At 53.5% G+C, this 19,556-nt stretch overlaps 1 protein-coding gene and 1 long non-coding RNA gene across 9 annotated transcripts in view; both read right to left on the minus strand.

The window, feature by feature from the left end:
* Positions 1-1,073: 1,073 nt before the first annotated feature.
* Positions 1,074-19,556, minus strand: part of EPB41L1 (erythrocyte membrane protein band 4.1 like 1) — a 60,732-nt gene continuing 42,249 nt past the window's right edge. For 5 of the 8 annotated variants that reach the window (XM_069871712.1, XM_069871713.1, XM_069871714.1 and 2 more), the window contains 10 exons: positions 15,209-17,839; positions 14,545-14,652; positions 12,952-13,350; positions 11,183-11,293; positions 10,700-10,771; positions 10,470-10,532; positions 9,526-9,621; positions 8,502-8,582; positions 6,441-6,557; positions 1,074-4,207 (listed from right to left, as the gene is read on the minus strand). In XM_069871712.1, coding sequence (XP_069727813.1) covers positions 4,199-4,207; positions 6,441-6,557; positions 8,502-8,582; positions 9,526-9,621; positions 10,470-10,532; positions 10,700-10,771; positions 11,183-11,293; positions 12,952-13,350; positions 14,545-14,652; positions 15,209-17,839 — 3,687 coding nt within the window. In that variant the 3' untranslated portion in view covers positions 1,074-4,198. The remainder of the gene's footprint in view (positions 4,208-6,440; positions 6,558-8,501; positions 8,583-9,525; positions 9,622-10,469; positions 10,533-10,699; positions 10,772-11,182; positions 11,294-12,951; positions 13,351-14,544; positions 14,653-15,208; positions 17,840-19,556) is intronic. The other 3 variants (XM_069871717.1, XM_069871716.1, XM_069871715.1) reach the window with 2 other exon arrangements.
* LOC138728438 (uncharacterized) overlaps positions 1,074-19,556 on the minus strand; it is a 31,762-nt gene continuing 13,279 nt past the window's right edge. Inside the window, exon 2 of the long non-coding RNA XR_011338704.1 lies at positions 1,074-2,241. This is a non-coding gene — a long non-coding RNA (uncharacterized lncRNA). The remainder of the gene's footprint in view (positions 2,242-19,556) is intronic.

Consider the following 19,556-nt stretch of genomic DNA (forward strand, 5'->3'; position numbering starts at 1 on the left):
GTTTGGCAAGACCTGCCTGTTGTGAGCCCATGTAGACTGGCAAATGATGAATAGCAAATGTTTGAATTTGTGTCTTGATCTATAACAATTGCCTAAGCTTGTATATCCCATAGCGATATGTGTCTGGAGGGAGGTTTATCTAAAGGTGGGCCAGCTGTGAAAGGAACAGGCATCCCAGGCATCCTGCAAGATAAGGAAGCCTGAAATCCACACTACCACAGCAGCGCACCCCCCTTACTTCTAGTCTTCATCTTTGGGCCTCAAGAGGGGGTCCTCAGACCGCCCAACGGACTCTGCGCATATAAACACGGTGTGGAGATATGTTAATGACTCTTCCAAATACCGTTTTTGGAGGTGGGGTGATGAAAAATGCATAGATCTGTGCTATAAAAGACGCACAGTTTCTTGCTTGGTATGCGTGTTTTTGGAGGATTGATTCCCCCACGCATCCAGTGCTGCTAATAAAGAATAGCTGCTTAATAACAACTATCTAGTTGTTATTGAGTTATTATATCGGAATTCTGGCCCAGCTGCACCTCACCTCCCACTTCGGTGAAGATTGCTAGAAAGCAAGGGGGTTTGGAAACTCCATCGTTTGAATCACTGAACAACCTGGACATTAGGAAAAAATTCTTCACAGAAAGGGTCATTGGGCACTGGAACAGGCTGCCCAGGGAGGGGGTTGAGTCACCTTCCCTGGAGGTGTTTAAGGCATGGGTTGACGAGGTGCTAAGGGGCATGGTTTAGTGTTCGATAGGAATGGTTGGACTCGATGATCCGGTGGGTCTCTTCCAACCTGGTTATTCTATGATTCTATGATTCTGTGAACCCCAACTCTCTCAGCCTGTCCTCGCTCCAGCCCTCCGATCATCTCCGTGGCCTCCACCCCACCCATGTGCCCCTTCATTGCATGAAGCCACCCCAGCTCCACCACCCACGATGCCCAACTTGGCGACATCTTCTCTTTCGACAGAGCAGAGCCCAGTATCTCCATGTACCGAGACCTTGGCTGGGAGGTCCCGCCTTCAATTCTCTGTCCTCTTGGTAGGAAAGAGTCCACTGAGGCTTCAGGCTGATTTAGCATCAAACACATTTATTTCACTTTTATTGAGTACAAGAACAGTGAGCACACACGCATACACCACCGAGCACTGAAAAGGAGTCCGACTGAAGGGGGAGAGGGAGAACAAGGGAAGAGCGAAGGAGAGTTAGTGAAGGAACAAGAGCGTTGCAGTTGGTTGGTAAGGTGCTTCTCAAATAAAAATAAATAGTAGTGTTATTGTTACTGTTGTTATTACTCATGCAATCGCAGGCCAGGTTCGGAATGAATTTGTGGGATCAGGTAAAAACAGGCACTCGTGTCTCCCACCCCTTTCGACAGAAAGGTCCCTGGAAGAAACCAAGCAGTGATTGGCGATGGGCAGGCTGGGGGAGCTGAGCCTGCGGGTGCAGTTGTTGCTGAGCAGCAGAAACCCACCCTTCGCCAGGCAAACAAGCGGTCAGCTGATTTCTTTCCTTCTATTTTTTTTCTTTATTTTTAAGAACTCTTTAAACACTGCCACCCATTAAACACGCTGCGGAAACCAGGGACTGGGTCTGCTCACTCCAAACCTAACTCATTTCAGTCCAAGCGCACATCATGTCTAACTGCAAGGCCACTAATTTTAGCAGTAACCTTCAATTTTATAACTGTACACAACATCAAAAGCAAGTCTCTAGTTTCACAGTAGGCTCTAGTGGGTTGTAAAGGTGTCAAAGCCAGGTGGGCTCCTCTGAGCATGAACCACACAGTGTGTGGAGTGCAGGTCCTCCGCCACCCCGCCTCTCTCTGAAAGTGCTGATTACAGCTGGTTTGGGTGGATTGAAAAAGGAAAAGAGAGAAAAGCAGCCTCTTAGCAACTGCCTTAACTCTTTTTTTTGGGGGGGGGGCGGGGTGTGGTCTCTGAAGGCGTTCGGATAGAAGCTGGAGAGACCCTCATAACCTAGCAGCACTGGCGGCAGCCGGCAGCTCTGCTCACTTCCCAAGCAGCCTGTGCTCAGGCCTTTCATGCTTGCAGAGAAACCTCTCTGCCCAGAAGAACAGACTTCACCAGGACACACTAGCAAGCAACTGTCCAACTGTGGCTGCCAGAGAGCAGGCTCTCTCCTCAGAGAGCAAAGGCAGTGAGCGGGGTCTGTCCACATCAAAGGATCATGGAATGGTTTGGGTTGGAAGGGACCTTAAAACCCATCCAGTTCCACCTCTCTGCCGTGGGCAGGGACAACTCCCACTGGATCAGGGTGCTCAAAGCCCCATCCAACCTGGCCTCGGTTATCCTCAGAGCGCAGACTTTCCTGCTCACTGTTACCCTCCGAGCCACTGAAGGACCTGGCCAAACACACCTATTTCTGGGCACAGTCTGCGTGACGGGTAGGAGACTAAAGGCAAAATGGTGCAGAATCGTGGGCCCTTCTGTTTCCACAGGAGCTAGAGACGATTCCAAGAAGGAAACCTGTTTATTTCCTTTCCTTTCTGATTTTGGTTCCAAGTCTACCCTAACTGCCTGGTTCACAGTGTATGAGGCACAGGCTTGGCCCATGATCCCCTTCCAAAGGCAGCCGTAGAGGAAGCCTGTGGCAGAAGGCTGAGCTGGGATGTTTTGGGGGAAGACAGTGCCACCGATATCTCCTCCACAGTCCTCTTGCGCAGAGAGCTGGGGCCTTCTTGTCCAGCCTGGGGTGCTGGGGATGCTCCGCAGCGATAGAGACACACTGCTCATCCCTGGGCAGGGTGAGGAAGGACTGCCATCGCCCTACTGCCATCGCCCTGCTGCCATTGCCACCAGCCCTGGCCATCACACCCGGGCACCACCTCTGTCTTTGACCCTACCGCAAAGCTCAAGTAACTTCATTACTGGGATCCAGAAACAAAGCAAAACCACCTCAACCACCAGCACGGCTCCACAGTCTGGAGAGGAGTGATGGACACAGTCCTGTCGCTGCCACCTTGCTCCTGGCTGACTTCTGTGGCGCTGGGTGGGGGCCAGGGAGATGATCCTGCCTACACCTGCGCAAGCCACAGCCTCAGCCTCTTTCCCTGCCCCTCCAAACCACCACTGATGCTCCAAACCCAATCACCACAAGCTGCGGACCAGCCAATGGGACATTGCCTGTCTCTTGTCCTTTTCTTTTCCCCTCAAAACCAGCAATGGCTAAAACCTTCCCCGTTCTCTTCTTGCAGGACTGAGAGTCCCACGTGAGAGCCAAGAGTCTCAAAATACACCAACCACGGCCAATCAAAGAGTTAATAATTTAAAAATGCCGTCATCGTATTTACCAGAACTGTGAATTATCTCAGCATCGTTCCCTCCCTCCCCCCTCGTTATATATAATAATATACAGAACTGAAATGCACATCCATATGAAATCCCTACAGGCTGCTTTGTTATCAGTGAAAACCCATATACATAGCATTTGTCTTGTTTGAAATGGAATCCATTCTTAAATACCTTCAGAGAACAAGAGGTTGGACAAATGCACAGAGAAGAAGATAAAGGAACGGAAGGGGAAGAGTGAACAGAACCCCAAAAGATGCAACAGAACCAGCATGGGATGAGGAGAAGGGCAAAATGACACTTGCGAATCAGAAAAGAAGTCTAAGGTGATCAATTCAATGGTTTTCTCTTTTCTTTCCAGAGGTGGGGAATGCTTTTGCTTCTGCTTGTGGGTTTGTTTTTATTTCAGTTTGCTTATTTCTTGCTTTGTTGCAAAGCAGTTTTCCTTTCCATTCAGTGTGCAACAAATGAATGCATGATTGTGTTTCCTTGAATGTAACATGCAGGATGGTGGCTTATCATATTGTTAACAAGATTATTGTTATCATGAGGACTTTTAAAATTTCATTTCATCACCAATCCCGTAAATTCTTCAATTTGTCTGCAGAAGGTTGGCTTTGTTTGTTGTTGGTGGTGTTTGCTATTCATTTCCAGCATATTAGCAGCAGTGCAAGGATGCGTTTTGTTTCCTGTTTATATATATATATATATGTATGTATGTATATATATATATAATATATTTGCTCTTCCTCTTGCAAAAATGTCTCTCGCCATGAACATTGCACCCAGGATGTCTATGTCTTGCTGACAAATCCAGCATGAAGGCTCCTTCTCCGCTGTTCTCCAGGTTTGAATATAGATGCCGACTTCCATGAACATGATGGTCAAGATTCCTGTACGAGGTAGAGGGAAATGAGCAGTCATGGGGTGCAAATTCTTTCTGCTGCAGAAGGGCTCCTCTTCGTATGAGGATATGGAACAGTAAAATTGCAAAAACCTGGGGCCACAGTTTGTACTTAATTACCAGGAACTCTTAATTGACTGGGCTGGCATTGGTGTATAGAGAGGGAATGGTGAGTCATTTCTCCCTTGCTGTCACAAAATCACTGATGTTGGAAAAGACTTTTGAGCTCCTCCAGTCCAACCCTCAGCCCAACCCCACCATGCCTGCTAAACCCTGTTCCCAGGTGCCACGGCCACAATGTTTTTGAACCCCTCCAGGGGTGAGGACTCCACCTCTGCCCTGGGCAGCCAGTTCCAGTGCTTCGCCGCTCACTCACAAGGAGAAATTTTTCCTGATATCCAGTCCAAATCTCCCTGGGCACAACTTGAGGCCATTTCCTCTCATCCCATCCCTTGTTCCTGGGAGCAGAGCCCAGCACCCACCTCCCCACAACCACCTTTCTGGGAGCTGCAGAGAGCGATGAGGTCTCCCCTCAGCCTCCTCTTCTCCAGGCTAAACAGCCCCAGGGCCCTCAGCTGCTCCCACAACCCCTGTTCTCCAGACCCTTCTCCAGCTCCGTTCCCTTCTCTGGACAAGCTCCAGCCCCTCAAGGTCTTTCTCGGAGTGAGAAGCCCAAAACTGAACCCAGAATTCAAGGTGCAGCCTCACCAGCACTGAGCCCAGGGGGAGGATACCTTCCCTGCTCCTGCTGGCCACCCCATGGCTGATCCAAGCCAGGAGGCTGGTAGCCTCCTTGCCCACCTGGGCCACTGCTGGCGCATGTCCAGCCACTGTCTCCCAGCAACCCCCAGGGCCCTTTCTGCCCTTTGATTAAAACTGGGAGCTCCCTATTTGATGCAGAAGTGTCTGGGCTTGCTTGTTTGTACTGTGCAATAGGAGGTAGGATGAGGCAGATGCAAGAACCTCTTCTGCCCTTCCAAGCTGCAGCAGAGTTGGTCACTTTTCCAGGCTTAAAAGCCCCCTGTCAAAATCTTCATATGATAAAGAATACAAACTCCCATTTCCTCTCAAAATGCACCCACAGCCTGGCTGCTGACCGAGCTCTTGATGCATCTTTCAGCAGTAGAGCTGCCCTCTGAAGCTCCCCCTCTCCTTTCCACCGTGCTGCCCCTCAGCCGCCGTGACACAGAGCTGTGCTGGGCTGAGTCAGTGCTGAAGAGCAGCAACCCAGCTGCTGGAGAGCTGGGTCAGAGCGAGGGTCTGGAGCTGGGCAGGACAACTCAGGCCAGCTCTGCCCTGAAGAAAAATGTCTGAGGCAGTATGGGAAGTTGCAAACCTTGCGTGCTGCTGCCTGCACCTCTGTGTGCATAAAAAGACAACCTGGGGATCCGAATGGGATTAAGAGTCATAGAATCACAGAATGGTTTGGGTTGGAGGGGACCTCAAAGCATCTCCAGTACCACCCCCTGCCCTGGGCAGGGACACCTCCCACTGGATCCAGTTGCTCCAAGCCCCATCCAGCCTGGCCTGGAACACCTCCAGGGATGGGGCAGCCACAACTTCCCTTGGCAACCTGGGCCAGGGCCTCCCCACCCTCACAGGGAAACATTTCTCCCTAAGATCTGATCTCAATCTTCCCTCTTTCAGCTGAAAACCATTCCCCCTTGCCCTATCGCTGCACTCCTGGATCAAAGTCTGTTCCCAACCTTCCTGGAGCCCCTTTCAGGACTGGAAGCTGCTCTAAGGTCTCTCCACACCCTTCTCTTCTCCAGGTTGAACAACCTCAACTCTCTCAGTCTGTCATCATAGGGGATTTTTTTCAAACACTGGTCTGATACTTTGGTCTGTTTTTGCAGAACCTGTAGCCAAGTTGCTCAGCCCATTCACAAAACTGGTATCACCTCATTACCTCCCTGCCTCTGGAGTCAAGCAGATCCCTTCTTCTTAACATAGAAATGACTCTGCCCCCTCTGCTGAGCAGGACAGCAAGGTAACATCTGCAGAACTGCATTTGGTGACATCAGCTTTCTAATCACAGCCAGTTGCCTGTGCCCAGAGCCACCATCTCCCTGGAATGACTGGCCAAGAGCTGCCAGGCTCAGTGCCGAGGAGCAGCAACACCTGCCAGCACCAGCAGCTGACGGGGATCAAAGACACCGGCCCGGTTCCATCCACCCTTTACCCAGAAGGCACAAAGCAAACCCTCTGACTTCTGCACTCACCTGAGGTTTCTTGTCCCTTTCCTCTGGAGAAGGTTCTGTTTCTCTGTACACCACAGCTTTGGTTACCAGCATGTCGGGATGCTGTAGTTTTGCCTCTTTGATTGCTAAAGCCAATGCCTAGAAACCAGAAGGATGAAAGCATTTATTGTTCCTTCCCTGGAATCTAGTACCAGGCAAAATCAGCAGACAGCGTGAGGCTGCAGCTGAGTGGGATTCCAGGGGGACATGGATGCAGATGTTCAAAGCCGACCCACAGGACCCGGGCAGAAGAGGCTGGAGCCCACCACTGATCACAGAATCATAGAATCACTTGGTTGGAAAAGATCTTTGAGATCATTGAGTACAACCGTACCAGTCCACTACTAAACCAGACCCCGGGCATCTCATCTACCCATCTTTTAAACCCCTACAGGGATGGGGACTCCCCCACCTCTCTGGGCAGCCTCTGCCAGGGCCTAAGAACCCTTTTGGTGAAGAAATCTTTCCTTATGGCCAACCTGAACCTGCCCTGGTGCAACTTGAGGCTATTTCCTCTCATCCTGTCACTTGGAAGCAGAGACCAGCACCCACCTCACTCCAACCTCCTTTCAGGCAGTTGTACACAAGTGATGAGGTCTCTCCTCAGCCTTCTCTTCTCCAGGCTAAACAGCCTCAGGTCCCACAGCCACCTCTCATAAGATTCTATCTCGAGACCCTTCCCCAGCTCTGTTCTCTTCTCTGAACGTGCTCCAGCTCCTCAATGTCTTTCTTGTAGTGAGAGGCCCAAAACTGACCCCAGGATTCGAGCTGTGGCATCACAAGCATTGAGTGTAGGGCCACAATCACTTCCCTGCTCCTGCTGGCCACACTGGGATCCCTACACCACTGGGATGCCTCCTGCATTACATTTCTCTTGCTGTTTTTATCTGCAGAGATGTGCTGCAACCCAGGCTTCCTACTGAAATTATTTTAGAGCCTTTCAGTCACAGAACCACACAGAATGTTTTCAGTTGGAAAAGACCTTTAAGATCATCAAGTCCAACCACTGATGCAGCCCTGCTAAGTCTGCCACCAGACCAAGACCCCAAATACGACATCTACTCATCTTTCAAACCCCTCCAGGGATGGGGACTCCACCACCTCCCTGGGCAGCCCTTGCCTGTGCTTGACAACCCTTTCAGTAAAGAAATTGCTCCCAATATCCAACCCAAACCTCCCCCCGAGTATCATTTGGCCATTTCCCCATGTCCTGTCACTCACTACTGCAGAAAAGAGACCAATTCTCACCTTGCTGTAACCTCCTTCCAGGAGCTGCAGAGAGCGAAAAGGTCTCCCCTCAGCCACCTCTTCTCCAGGCTAAACAGCCCCAGGGCCCTCAGCCGCTCCCATAACCCCTGTTCTCCAGACCCTTCCCAGCTCCATTCCCTTCTCCAGATGCGTTCCACCCCCTCAAGGTCTTTCCTGGAGTAAGGGGCTCAAACCTGAACTCAACATTCGAGGTGTGGCCTCACTAGCACCTTCCCTGCTCCTGCTGGCCACCCCATGGCTGATCCAAGCCAGGAGGCTGGTGGCCTTATTGGCCACTGCTGGCTCATGTTCAGCCTACTATCAATCGACACCCCAGTGTTTTTCTCCTCCAGGCAGCAATACTTAAGCTCTTTAGTTTTTCTTCTTAAGCAGCAAATCCCAAAGCATTAGGCCACAGGAAAATGACCCCGAGGCCTTAGGGAGTTGTGACAATCTCTGTTATTTCATCATACGAGCTTGTCAATTCTTGTTCTTTTATTGTGGAGGCAGATGCAAAACATCATCACTTGGATTAAGACAAGCTGTAGTGAGACTGTACTGAAAAGAGAGGAAGAACCTGGGTTGCTTTGGAGTATTTAACAGAGAAAGGGCAACTGGAAATATGCTTTAAGAAAATACAAAGGTGATCTCACCTTTGGGATGGCCAAACAGAGCTGCTAAGTTATTGGACTCAGGGATTTGTTGTAGAGAGAAAGAGTCAACAGGTACAAGCCAGAACCAAAAGCATGCGGTGCTGCAGCCAGAGAGGGCAAAGCCAGGGCGTCCTGCTCTTACCTGGTCCTGGTCCACGTCTTCATCTCCTGTGATGATGATGCGCTTCTCTATTCGGGTTTCAGAAAACCCTCCTTTCACAGTCTGCCAATGAGAAGGAAAGCACTCACCGCCAGCTGCCTGACCACCAGCTCCTGGCAGATGTAGCTCTGCCCACAGGAGGAGGGACAGCACCAGCACCACCTTAGGAGGTTTCCCCATAATTTAGCATATCTCCCACCACCTTGACTTGGTGCATGGTAAGAACTGGCAAGACACAGCTGGCCAGAGGAAGGAGGAAGGGGAAATGGATGCGTGGCAGGTACCGAGCACCCCTCTGTCCTGCTTAGGTCTCTCACCAAGCTTCTGCTTTCATTTGTGCTCTTAATTTGGGAACAAAATAGCCATGGGTGAGTTTTTCTGATGCAGCCTCATCTCTTCGTTCCTTACCATTGTCCCTCCTTGCCAGCACCACTCCAGCTCTAATAAACCCAACACACCCCACGTTAACACAGCTCCCACAGCTGACACAGGGTGGGATGCTCCAGCACTGGTGCTGTGGGCTTCTGGGGCCAGGAGGACCTGGGTTGTGGCTGTAGGTACATCTGGGAGCACTCAACCCAGCCGCACAGGCAAGGACTCGCAGACATGCTGCTGGCAGCCAAATTCAGAGCCCCTTCCATCCCTACAGTTGCCTTCAGGAAGCCAGCGACACTGTGTGCTGCCCTCCCTTCTCACCCCAAAAGCTCCCAGCCCTCCCACTCTTGAGGTGGGCACAGGACATGTTTGCAGTCCCCGAGGGTGGCTCAGAGTCCCCAGCGCCGGGCTGTCCTGGGACAGATAGCACCGCAGGGTGAGCTGGGTGGGTGCTGGGCTGGCACATGCACAAAACACCATCCCCCATGGGACAGTGCGCACTTCTTCGGCTTGGAGGGAGAGGAAAGGGGCAGTTTCTGCTGTATCAACCACAATGTAAATCTCCCCATCCTCCAGTTCCAGTGGTTTGCAACAGGAACCCCCCAGCTGCCCCCTCTGGAGCTTCTCTTACCTTGGTAACATGGGTAGTGGTGGAAGTGGAGAGGGTTTCTGCAGTGGCACTGAATATGCTGGTGAGCATTTCCTTCCCAGCGGAGCCGCTGGTGATCTGCAGGACAGAGAGCGGTGGAATCAGCAGGGATCCCCCAGTGCAGGTTCCCCAGGAGCTTGGACATTCCCCTGGGATGCACCTACTCAGCCAAGCACGGGACGGGAAAGAGCAACAAGGGGAAAAAAGACACTGTGTGGTCTTCAAGCTGGATCCAGGGCTTTGGGGGCGCAGGGAGAGGTTTCCAGCTCTAAAGCACAGAGCTGCAGGGAAGGGTCTCTGCAGCAGGGAGATGATTTCAGGGCTGTGTTTCACTCTTCCTCATCCATCCTCAGGGCCACCCTAAGTGCAGAGCGCTCAGGCTACCTACGACGCTCTGCATGGGGCTGGCTGGAAGGTTGCGCTGGTGCCCCAGCCACACAGAGCTGTGGACGCCCACCCTGCTGCACAAAGCGAGGAGCCTCGGGAAGCACACGGCCTTTGGTCAGTCTTAACTCCATCAAAATGGGGCAATTGAGTAGGACTCCACCCAGGAAAGCTGCTGGGCAGGACTGTGGGTAGCCTTCACCCCCACTGGAAGTCAGGGGACTGCGCGCGGTCTTGGGTGGCCAGGCAGAACACTCAAGGTACCTCAGCCTGCTAGGAGACTTCACCAAGGACTGGGCTGTTTTTCAGGAACACTGAAGGTGCATCTGGCACAGAGGAAAGAGGAGTCCCCTGCCATCTCACTCCCCAACCTTCTGAACGTCCTTCTGCTCTTCCCAGTACTGTCACACCAGCCAAGGGGGCCAGTGCTGGGAAGAGAGTAGGAGGCCCTGTGGGCAACCCCAGCCCTGGGGGTCACCCTCTCTCCTTCTTCCTCCCCCTGACCCCGTGTCCTGGCTGGTGGCACCCGATCCATCCCTCACCGGTGAGAGGGAGCGAAGGTCTGTCGTGGGAATGACCCCTTTCCCGGCCTTGGTGCTGTGATCCTGAAAGAAGAGCAGACAGACGTGTTGGCTTGGACCCAACGTGGGGGCAAACACAGTAGGTCTCCCTCTGCCCCTGGTGGGGCAGGGTCCCCTCCCACCCCTGCCAGAGCAGAGGGACCGTAGGGGAGAGCGGCTGCTCCACCTCTCAAGGGACCAGCCCTGCTTACTGAGGTCGCCGGTGCTGTCTCCGCGGTGCCAGCGTGAGCAGCGGCTGCGGCGTCCCTGCTGCCTCCTTCCACCTGCCGGGGCAAAGGAAAGCTGGTGAGCCTCAAGGCGCCAGGGAGGGGGTGACACTCGCTGGGATGGTGTGGCTGTCCTTGCTGCTAGAGGAAGCCAGGAAGGGCCACGAGGGCACAGACGCGTGTAGTGCAACACACATGGTGGCCGTCACCCTCTGGAGATGTCACCATGCACCAGCACTGCCCAATGGCGTGGCCGATGGGGCCAGGGACACACACAGAACACATCTGGGTGGGCTTTGGGTTGACGTTCTGGGGACTCCAGCAAGGTAAGGGGGAGCAGAGGCCCCCAACTGCCCCGCTCAGCCACCTGCCCTCCCAGCACTCCTGCCTGGGAACAGGTTTGGTGGGACTGAGGTTGGCAGAGCCATCGGGGAACAGGACCAGAGGAGGATGGAACCACCACGTCACCTGGGCCATGTCTGTGGTGCCAACCCGCTGGGGAGCAGAGCCATCTGCTTCAGGCTTCTTTACACCTGGCCCCGGAGCGACTGTCACAGCATCCGTTTTTGGGACCGATGACTGCAGAAGAAACAACAAGCAAGTCAGGCACTGGGACACGATGCCCTGAGTGCTCCTTGGACACCAGCCCCCATGAGCAGAGCTGCATGTCACACACATATGATGTCCTGCGAGTGTCACGCCGAGCCCTGCATCGGCAAAGAGCAGAGTCTGGGCTGCTGCCCTGGGCAGACGTCACCGTGCACAGTGCCCTGTGCGACCAGCATGCCCCAAAGCAGACCTGATGCTCCACATTTGGGGTTTTCTGGCATTTTTTTGGATATATATCAGGGCAAACTGACCTTCCAAAAGTGGATGAGACCCACCAAATGTATTATCCTCAGGTGCCGCAGCACGTTTATGATCTGCACCAGCTCCCAGCAGCTGTGGTTGTGCTGAGGCCTCCAGAACACCACGGGAATGGAAACTGGTTTCCAGCACTTCCCCGCTACGGGGAACTGGAGCTGCCAAGGGTTCCTGCACAGCACTCAGCATTCCTGAGCCAACAGCCTCCCCAGCGCTGGGCATGGGGCACCACGGAGCTGATCACCCATGCCCACAGCCCCTCTGTGACCCTGGAGACCATGGCGATGTGGGTTTCCAGGCTAGCTCAGAAAAAGCTCCCTCCAGTTCATAGCATCATAGAATTCTAGAATGGTTTGGATTGGAAAGGACCTCAAAGCCCATCCAGTCCCACCCTTGCCATGGGCAGGGACACCTCCCACTGGATCAGTTGCTCCAAGCACCATCCAGCCTGGCCTGGAACCCCTCCAGGGATGGGGCAGCCACCACTGCTCTGGGCAACCTGGGCCAGGGCCTCCCCACCCTCATCGTGAAGAATTTCTTCCTAATGGCTAATCTAAATCTTCCCCCTTCCAATGTAAAGCCATCCCTCCTCGTCCTACCACTCCGTGCCTTTTGTAAACAGCCCTTTCCCAGCTTTCCTGGCGCCCCTTTCTGTCCTGGAAGCTGCTCTAAGGTCCCCCTGAAGACCTTGCAATTCTGCACCTTTTTGGCTCCAGGTCTGGATTCACCCTGGCAGCACCAGGCAGCACTGGGACTTACCTGCCAGGGCTGGAGGGCTGCCCTGGTGCTGACCGGGCAGGAGATGGCCCTGTCCGGCACAGAGCAAGTTTTGTCCGAGCTGGGGCTGGCTCTACCGTCCTCTCCCTGTGCCGTACACTCAATTTCCACACACATGCCGCATGCATTTTTCTTAGCCCCTTATAATCACTCCTGCCATGGGACTGACCCTCCACAAGCTTTGGAGCCGCTTTGGGAACCCTCCCGGCCCCAGCACGACCAGAGAGGTTAGTTGGTAAGACGTTCTTCACTACACAAAGTGGTCACTGACTCCATGCAAAACACGAGGACAGAACCGTGGTTAGCGACACGAGCCCTTCCCGGCTGCCGCCATGCGAGGGACGGGGTCGGGGATTAAGACACGACGATGACTTTTCCTGGTTAGCAGATGCACAAAACACAATGACAGAGCCATGCGACACAGACAGGGGAAAACAGCTACACCGGGCAGGAGCCTGGAGGGGTTTGAACGCTAGCATGCTCTTCCAAACCAACGTGGGAATGCACACGAGCCAGGCAATATTGGGCACCAAGACAAGGAACACGGAGGCGTGATGGCACTGAGACAGTCTTGGTGGAATGGTGTCCCTGTATACCTCTAGCTGGGAAACATCTGAGCTGGGTTGGGAGACCTTCTCCCCTACTTTGCCATCCTCTTCCAGTCCGGGAACTACTTTGTCAGTGTGCTGGAAGGAAACGAAGCCTTCATCTTCCGTTTCACTCTTGTCCTTGTCCAGCTCAGGCAGGCTCCGGGAGATGTCCTCAAAGGCTGTGCCGTGGAAGTCACCAATCACTGTGAAGTCCACCTCTGCTTCCAGGCTGGAGGTTGAACTGACCGTGATGCTGGAGCACTTGCGCTCGATGGCCAGGTGGTTGTCCTTCAGAAAGACCGAGTCCTTCTCCTGGTCTTGCTCCTCATCGCCGGTGTCACTCTCGGGAGCCCTGTGCCGAGGCGGCTTAGCTCTCTCCTCGGTGCCCTCCCTCAAGCCCGCTCTCTGAATGAGACACAATTGCGGAAAGAGACGGAGACAGTGAGCACCGCGTGGCGGGGCAGCACTGCCAGTGCCAACGGCAGAGAGGGGAGGAGGAGGAGGAGGAAGAAGGCTGCAGCAAACATCACAGAGTAGAGTCAAACAGAACTCAAGCATGGAGACTGAAACCTTTCTGACAGCAGCGACTTTGCAGGGGTTGGGGGAGGGAAGAAGGGTTATTTCAATCTGATTTTGCCAAAAGTCTGTTGGTGATGAATCACCTCAAAAAAGGGTCAGTCACACAGAAAAGCTTGGCCAGCTTGGAGGCACCCAGTGGAAGCAGATGTATGCAAAACAACAGGTCTGGTAAGAGACATTAGGAAACAGCTCAGACACCAGCACTATAGTATGTCAGTAAGGCTGGGCACTCAAAGGAAAACAAATGAAAGGAAGGAGAGAAAAGAGTTGGAAAGAAAAGGGCCCCATCAGCCAGACATGGGGAAGGAGAAGCGAAGGAGTGTGCCAATTCCACTGAGCAGCAGCGTGGACCCTGTGGAGCATCACCCCAGCAGGAGGAAGACCAACCCTGCCGGGGGTGAATGTGCCCCAGCAGCACAACACTCCCCACCCAGGGGTCTCACCCAGCCGGGGGCGAGTTGTAGGGACGACCTGCTTGAGTGTTTGGTCAGTGTAATTGACAGCATGGTCAGAGCCAAGGGGTGACCTCCCTCCGTTAGCCCTTCTCCAGACATGGACATACCTCTCAACTCCACCATCAGAGGGTACAGTTCCCCTCACCACGTTTTGTCATGGAACCATGGGAATTCTAGACCCATACTGAACTTAGAAATCTAGACCCATACTGGACTTTGCTTCTCACTTCAGGCAGTCCTCCCTCCAGAACAGCTCTAAGCCCATTGATGCCAGAGGAAGCCCGACTCCTGGACTCTGGTCCAAGCGTTTGCAGTCAGAGCCATCCCCTCAACGGGCACAACCTTCCCTTGGTGCTGCTGGGAGGTTGAGAGGTATGAGAAACAGGGTGTCCAACAAACCCAAGAGGAACACGCCTGCATACATGTTTTCATGTGTGTATGTATGTATAAATATATACATAACAGCTCTGCAATGGGGAAAGGAGCTGGAAGCACACAGCCCTCAGGTGGTTACGCTGAGCTTTCATACTACGATAAGAAGCAGTTAGTAAAACAGCACTGAGACCTGGAAGACCACTGGCACAGCAGTCTTTAAATTCTCTTCTTTCAGGCTGGATTTTACTGACGGGTCAGATAAATCCTTTTCTTCCCCACTTGGTTCCTGAGATTTGCTCTGGATTAGAGAAAACGGTTAGTTGTAAGGCAATGAACTCGAAAGGAACTGATCTAGCGCTTACGAGAGCGAAGAAAGCTGTTTCATCACCCAGCCACCAGCTTGCCGAATACAGAGGAGGGTGGGTGAGGCCGGCGAGCTAAGCAAGAAGGGATAACCAACGTAAGAAATGCAAGGGTGAAGCTGGAAGCGTGGGCACGGTGCTGCTAGGTGTGTGTGCGCGTCCGTGACAGTCGCAGCTCCTTCAGCCACCCCCCGTCTCCCTTTCTTGCTCCTTGATATGAAGCTTGGCTGCCCGCTCTTGGCTTTAGCGAGCGGCATTCTCCAGGGAGCCAAAATGTCGGGGGAGGTCACAAAACAAAAGCTGATGAACTGACCGGCCAGCGGGTCTGCATTCAGCAAAGAAGCCTGACCACACACACATACATAAAAGGACAAGGGATGCAAAGCGACTGCCGTCAGTCAATGGATGTGTGAGGAGCCACTGGACATGATAATAAAGAGCCACACAACATGCGCATGAACTTTCCGTCCGGACAGTTCATTGAAGAGTTACCACGGCTTCTGCCAGTGTGAGTTCGCAGCCAGAGTCGGGGGAGGCCAGCTCAGCACTGTCTTCTCCTTCGTGTTCCAGGTCAACAGAAACATCTTCTTTCAGAGAGAGAGGCTGGGAGGCATCTCCTGAACCAGTCCCTTGCCCAAGGGCCAAGGAGCCCCTCAGAGGTCCTGCTGGTGGTGAGGTGAGGCCTGTGTTCAACGGCATGTCCTGCGCCAGGCCCGTCTTCCCCTTGGCTTTTGCTGATGTCTCCGCTTCAGGCACGTACTCCTGGACCTCCTGGGCTGCTCTTTGCTCCGCTCCGCTTTGCTCAAACATCTTTATCTTAGAGGCCACTGAGGTTTTCCTGTAGCAATCACTGTCCTGCAAGCTGCCTAGGGCCACGGTGTCATCTCCATGCTCCAGGGACACAGCTCCTGTCCTCCCAGTCACACACACCACCGACCCAGACTCTGTTTGATGTGTCCTACTGCTTGCTGGCAGCTCTCCCCCACCTCCATAAGTCAAGGTAGAGAGATGGTATGTCTTGCTTCCTTGACACAATCCTGCTACAGGGGATTGTGGAACATCAACAGCTTCTTTGGGAGGAGACTTAGCCTGAGATTGCTGCTCCAGAGCAAGGTCACTGTCCCTAGCAGTTTCTCTGACCACAGGGCTCCTGCCCTGCAGATCTTGCCCCACATTAAACTCCAAGTCCCAGAGTGGCTCTTGTGCTTTGGGCTCTGCAGTGTGGAGCAGCTCTCCAGCCACAGGAGCTTCTTGGGGCAAGTCTCTTACTATGGCCTCATTCTGTCGTTTTGGTTCTTCTGCCGTGGGAGGCAGCTCTTCTACACAAGGGCTTTTGTCATGGGACAACTGTTCCATCCCACAGCCTTCATCTCTGGCCAGCTTCCCTGATGTGAGCCCTGTGCCTTGGGAGAGCTCTTTAATCATGGGCTTCTCCTCCAGTTGCTCTTCTGTGGTGGGGACATTGCCCTGGGCTGCCCTCACTGTGATGGGTTCCACGTCCCACGTGACCTCCCCTGTGGCTGGGTCTCTGACCTGGATTGGCTCTGCTGCAGCATCTGTGCTTTGAGGGGATCCTCCTGCAACAGGACTCACGCTTCGGTGTGATTCCCGTGTAGCAACGTCCATGTCTCGGGGTCGTTCCTCAGATTCAGGATGGGCACCCCTGTCAATGGCCACCTCTGCCACAGGGCTCTCTTTCCTGGGAGCTCCTTTGCCTGCTACAGTGCTCACCTCCTTGTGTGTCACCTCTGATGAGGAGTCCACACCGCTGGGGGTGCCCACACCTCCGACTGGGCTGCTGGCCTGGCACAGGTCTCTGCCCTCAGGCCCAGCACCTGGAGCTGGTGCCGCAGAGTCAGGGCTGGATTGCTGGGGAAAGGGCGTAGGGGCAGGAGTGCTGGGTTCATCCCCCTTCAACCCCGTGGTGAAGTGAGGGTGGTCCTGCCGAGGCACAGCTGACAGAGGTGACTTGGTCTCTATCTCTTCCATCTGAAGAACCACTCTGGCACCTTCTTCCTTGTCATCGTCTGCTTCAATCCTTCCTGAGAGCTCGTCTGCTGCTGTGGAGATGTCTGGGGTCTGTCCTGGGCTCCCTCTGTGCTCCTCAGTGCCATTTGCTGCCAGGCCACATGGCTTCACCCCTCCCAGATCCACCTGTTCTTGTCCCACCTCTCGGGAACATGGTAGGACTTCACCTCTCTCGGGTGCTTCACAGCCAGTCAGCCTAGCAGATGCTTTCTCTTGCAGTAGGGGCAGCCCGTCCTTCTGCTCCAAGGTGGTCCCATCATAGCCCGTCCTGGGCTGCTCTGGTGCTTCAGCAGGTTTCCCAGATATGGCTGTGTGTTGCCAACTTGCTGAGGAAGGTGGTTCAAACCCTTCTGCTGCAGGTGCCACATGCCCAGATCCCTCCTCGGATGTGTTCACAGTGGCTTCTGGTCTCTCCTCCAAGCCAAGCCACCTGCCAGTCTCCAAGAGCAGGTGTGGTTTACTCTCCTTCTCCTCTCCCTCTGGATCTCCTAAGTAGATGATCCTCTGTGTCGCAGAAGGCTCCGAGGTGTCATCACTAGCCTTCACTTTAATTTTAAGGAGTTCTGTGGCTGTGACTGGCACTCTGGCCTCCTGCTTCCTGGAGGCTGCAGAAGCACGCTCCTTGGAGACTGCTTCGCTTTCTCCTTCAGAAGACTCTGCCCCCAAAATCTTGGCCCTTTGCCTCTCTCCAGGCTGCTGACATGGCTTAGGCAGACCTGGTTGGCTGGTGGTTGCTTCCTCACCCTGCTCCTGGGGCTCCTTCTCTGTGCTCTCTGCTGGCAGGTGCTCTGCCTGCTGGCTGGGCTCCCCTTTGATGTCCTTCTCATAGATCTCATCCTCCCAGACAGACTCAAAATCCTCTGGACTAGCGATCATTTTTGCTCTCGTCCGGGTATCCAGGGCTGTGTCGGCGGGCTCTTCCTGGCCTGCCACTTCCTTGGCTTTCCCTATTGCCATCTCCACTTTCGATACACTCGCAGTCATTTTCACCTCTGAGGTCCCTGCATCTTCCTTCTTGACTGCCAGAGTTTTCTTTAGAGCTACTGTTTCCAGCCTAGGAGTTTCTCTCTCTATAAATACCCAGTGCTCCGAGCCCTGCATTGCAATTGGAGCAAGAAGAGTTAGCATCAAACATACTTTACCCAACTGTCCCGAGGAATGGAGAGCGGAGCAGCCTCCAACAGCGCTGCCTACATCACTATTGTCATTCATGCAAGAGTTGAGGCAGGGTCTCTACAGAGCCTGGCAACTCACTGATGGAAAAGAGGGACTGAAAATAAGGGGGCTGATGCTGTGACAGGGCCTGAGCCCCTCTGCCCTCTCCAAGGACCGTGTTCGGCTCTGGGTGGTGGCTTGCTGACATACCTGCAATATCAGCAGCTTTGCTGGAAGTACAGAAGTGGGAGCAATGCTCCCAGCAAACACATGAACAGCTGTCATGGCATCTCTCGGGGAATCCAGCTGGTTAAACTCAACTGGGACTCCCTATCTGACTCCTGTTTCCAGCCGGCTCAAGCAATCTCCATGAGCAAAGGGTGGGACTCCATTGTAGGCAACGGTCTGCATTTTGAGTATCTTCACTCTCAGCTTCATCCATGTGCCCTAAGACTATGTCAGATTGCCAGGAGCATAAGCAAGAAGAGACAACATCTTTAGGCACCATAAAGGACCTTTCTCTTTCATACCAGACACTGCAGCTCAAATTCACTCTGAAGTCCCTCCTTCCTATCAAGCTCTCCAGGGAAATCTCGTCAGAAGCAATTACTTAGCAGAGGTTTCTAGCAAAAAGTGGCTCAGAAAATGTAACCTGTAACAGGTTACCTGTGAAACGTAGAAGACCCCAGGCAGCCGAAGACCCCTTGGCAGCTGAAACACCTATGGGTACTGCAGCAAGGACCAAGGAAAGGTTGTGGATCAACCACCCAGTTGATCCACCACCCAGTTCACCTGGGAGGAGGCTGAGTCCTTGTTACTACCTACTCTTTGTACACTCACATGTGTGTCACACAAGACAGATGAAGCCTTCACAAGTGCCAAGAACAAAGCACTGCTAAAATTCAACCTCTTCTGGAACAGAAGGGAGAAAATAACCCACAAGAAGACAGCAGCAGAAGAACATTTGCATGGATGAGGAAGCCCAGCAGCCTCCCCAGCCACCCTAATGTGCAGCACGAGTGTGAAAGGTGATGCTGCAGGCACGATCCTGCACTGTCCCCCCCAGGGCTTGAATCTGCCCATGATACAGGCTGCCGGGGCACCAGCCAGTGTCACTTCTGCGGGCTGGGACCGCCTGACCCGCTGCAGGACCAGGACACTCTCTGGCCCCAGTGAGAAGGGGGTTTGATGCCCACTCCCCACTCAAAGTAGGAAAAAAAAATCCATGAAGACTTGAGCCACACCCCACGCAGGGGAGTTGGGTGAATGTTTGGAGCAGTTGCAACCCAACTGGAAACCTAACAACTGGTATTGAATAAGGGGAAACAGGGAGGCAGGGAGGAAGCAAAGCAAGAGGGAAGGGAAAAGAAGATGAAATCAGAGAGAGAAAGGAGAAAAAAACATTACAGCAGAAGAGCTTCCACAAGGCGGGGAACTGGAAATTGGTGAAAGCCCCAGGGAGAAAAATGTCACCTCCTGCCTTCTTTACCAGCTGAGCTAAGGTCCAGCAGCAGCCGGACAAGCAGCAGCCCTCCCGCCTGCTCCCCCACAACCCTGGCAAGTGGCAGGGCTGTCCCTGCGTGGGAGGCACCATGGGACTGAGCGTGGACACTGCCAGCCACTGGATCCCTGTGAGGACGCAGAGCCTCCCGAGGGC

This window comes from Phaenicophaeus curvirostris, chromosome 18 (genome assembly GCF_032191515.1).
Source record: "Phaenicophaeus curvirostris isolate KB17595 chromosome 18, BPBGC_Pcur_1.0, whole genome shotgun sequence".
NCBI lineage: Eukaryota > Metazoa > Chordata > Aves > Cuculiformes > Cuculidae > Phaenicophaeus > Phaenicophaeus curvirostris.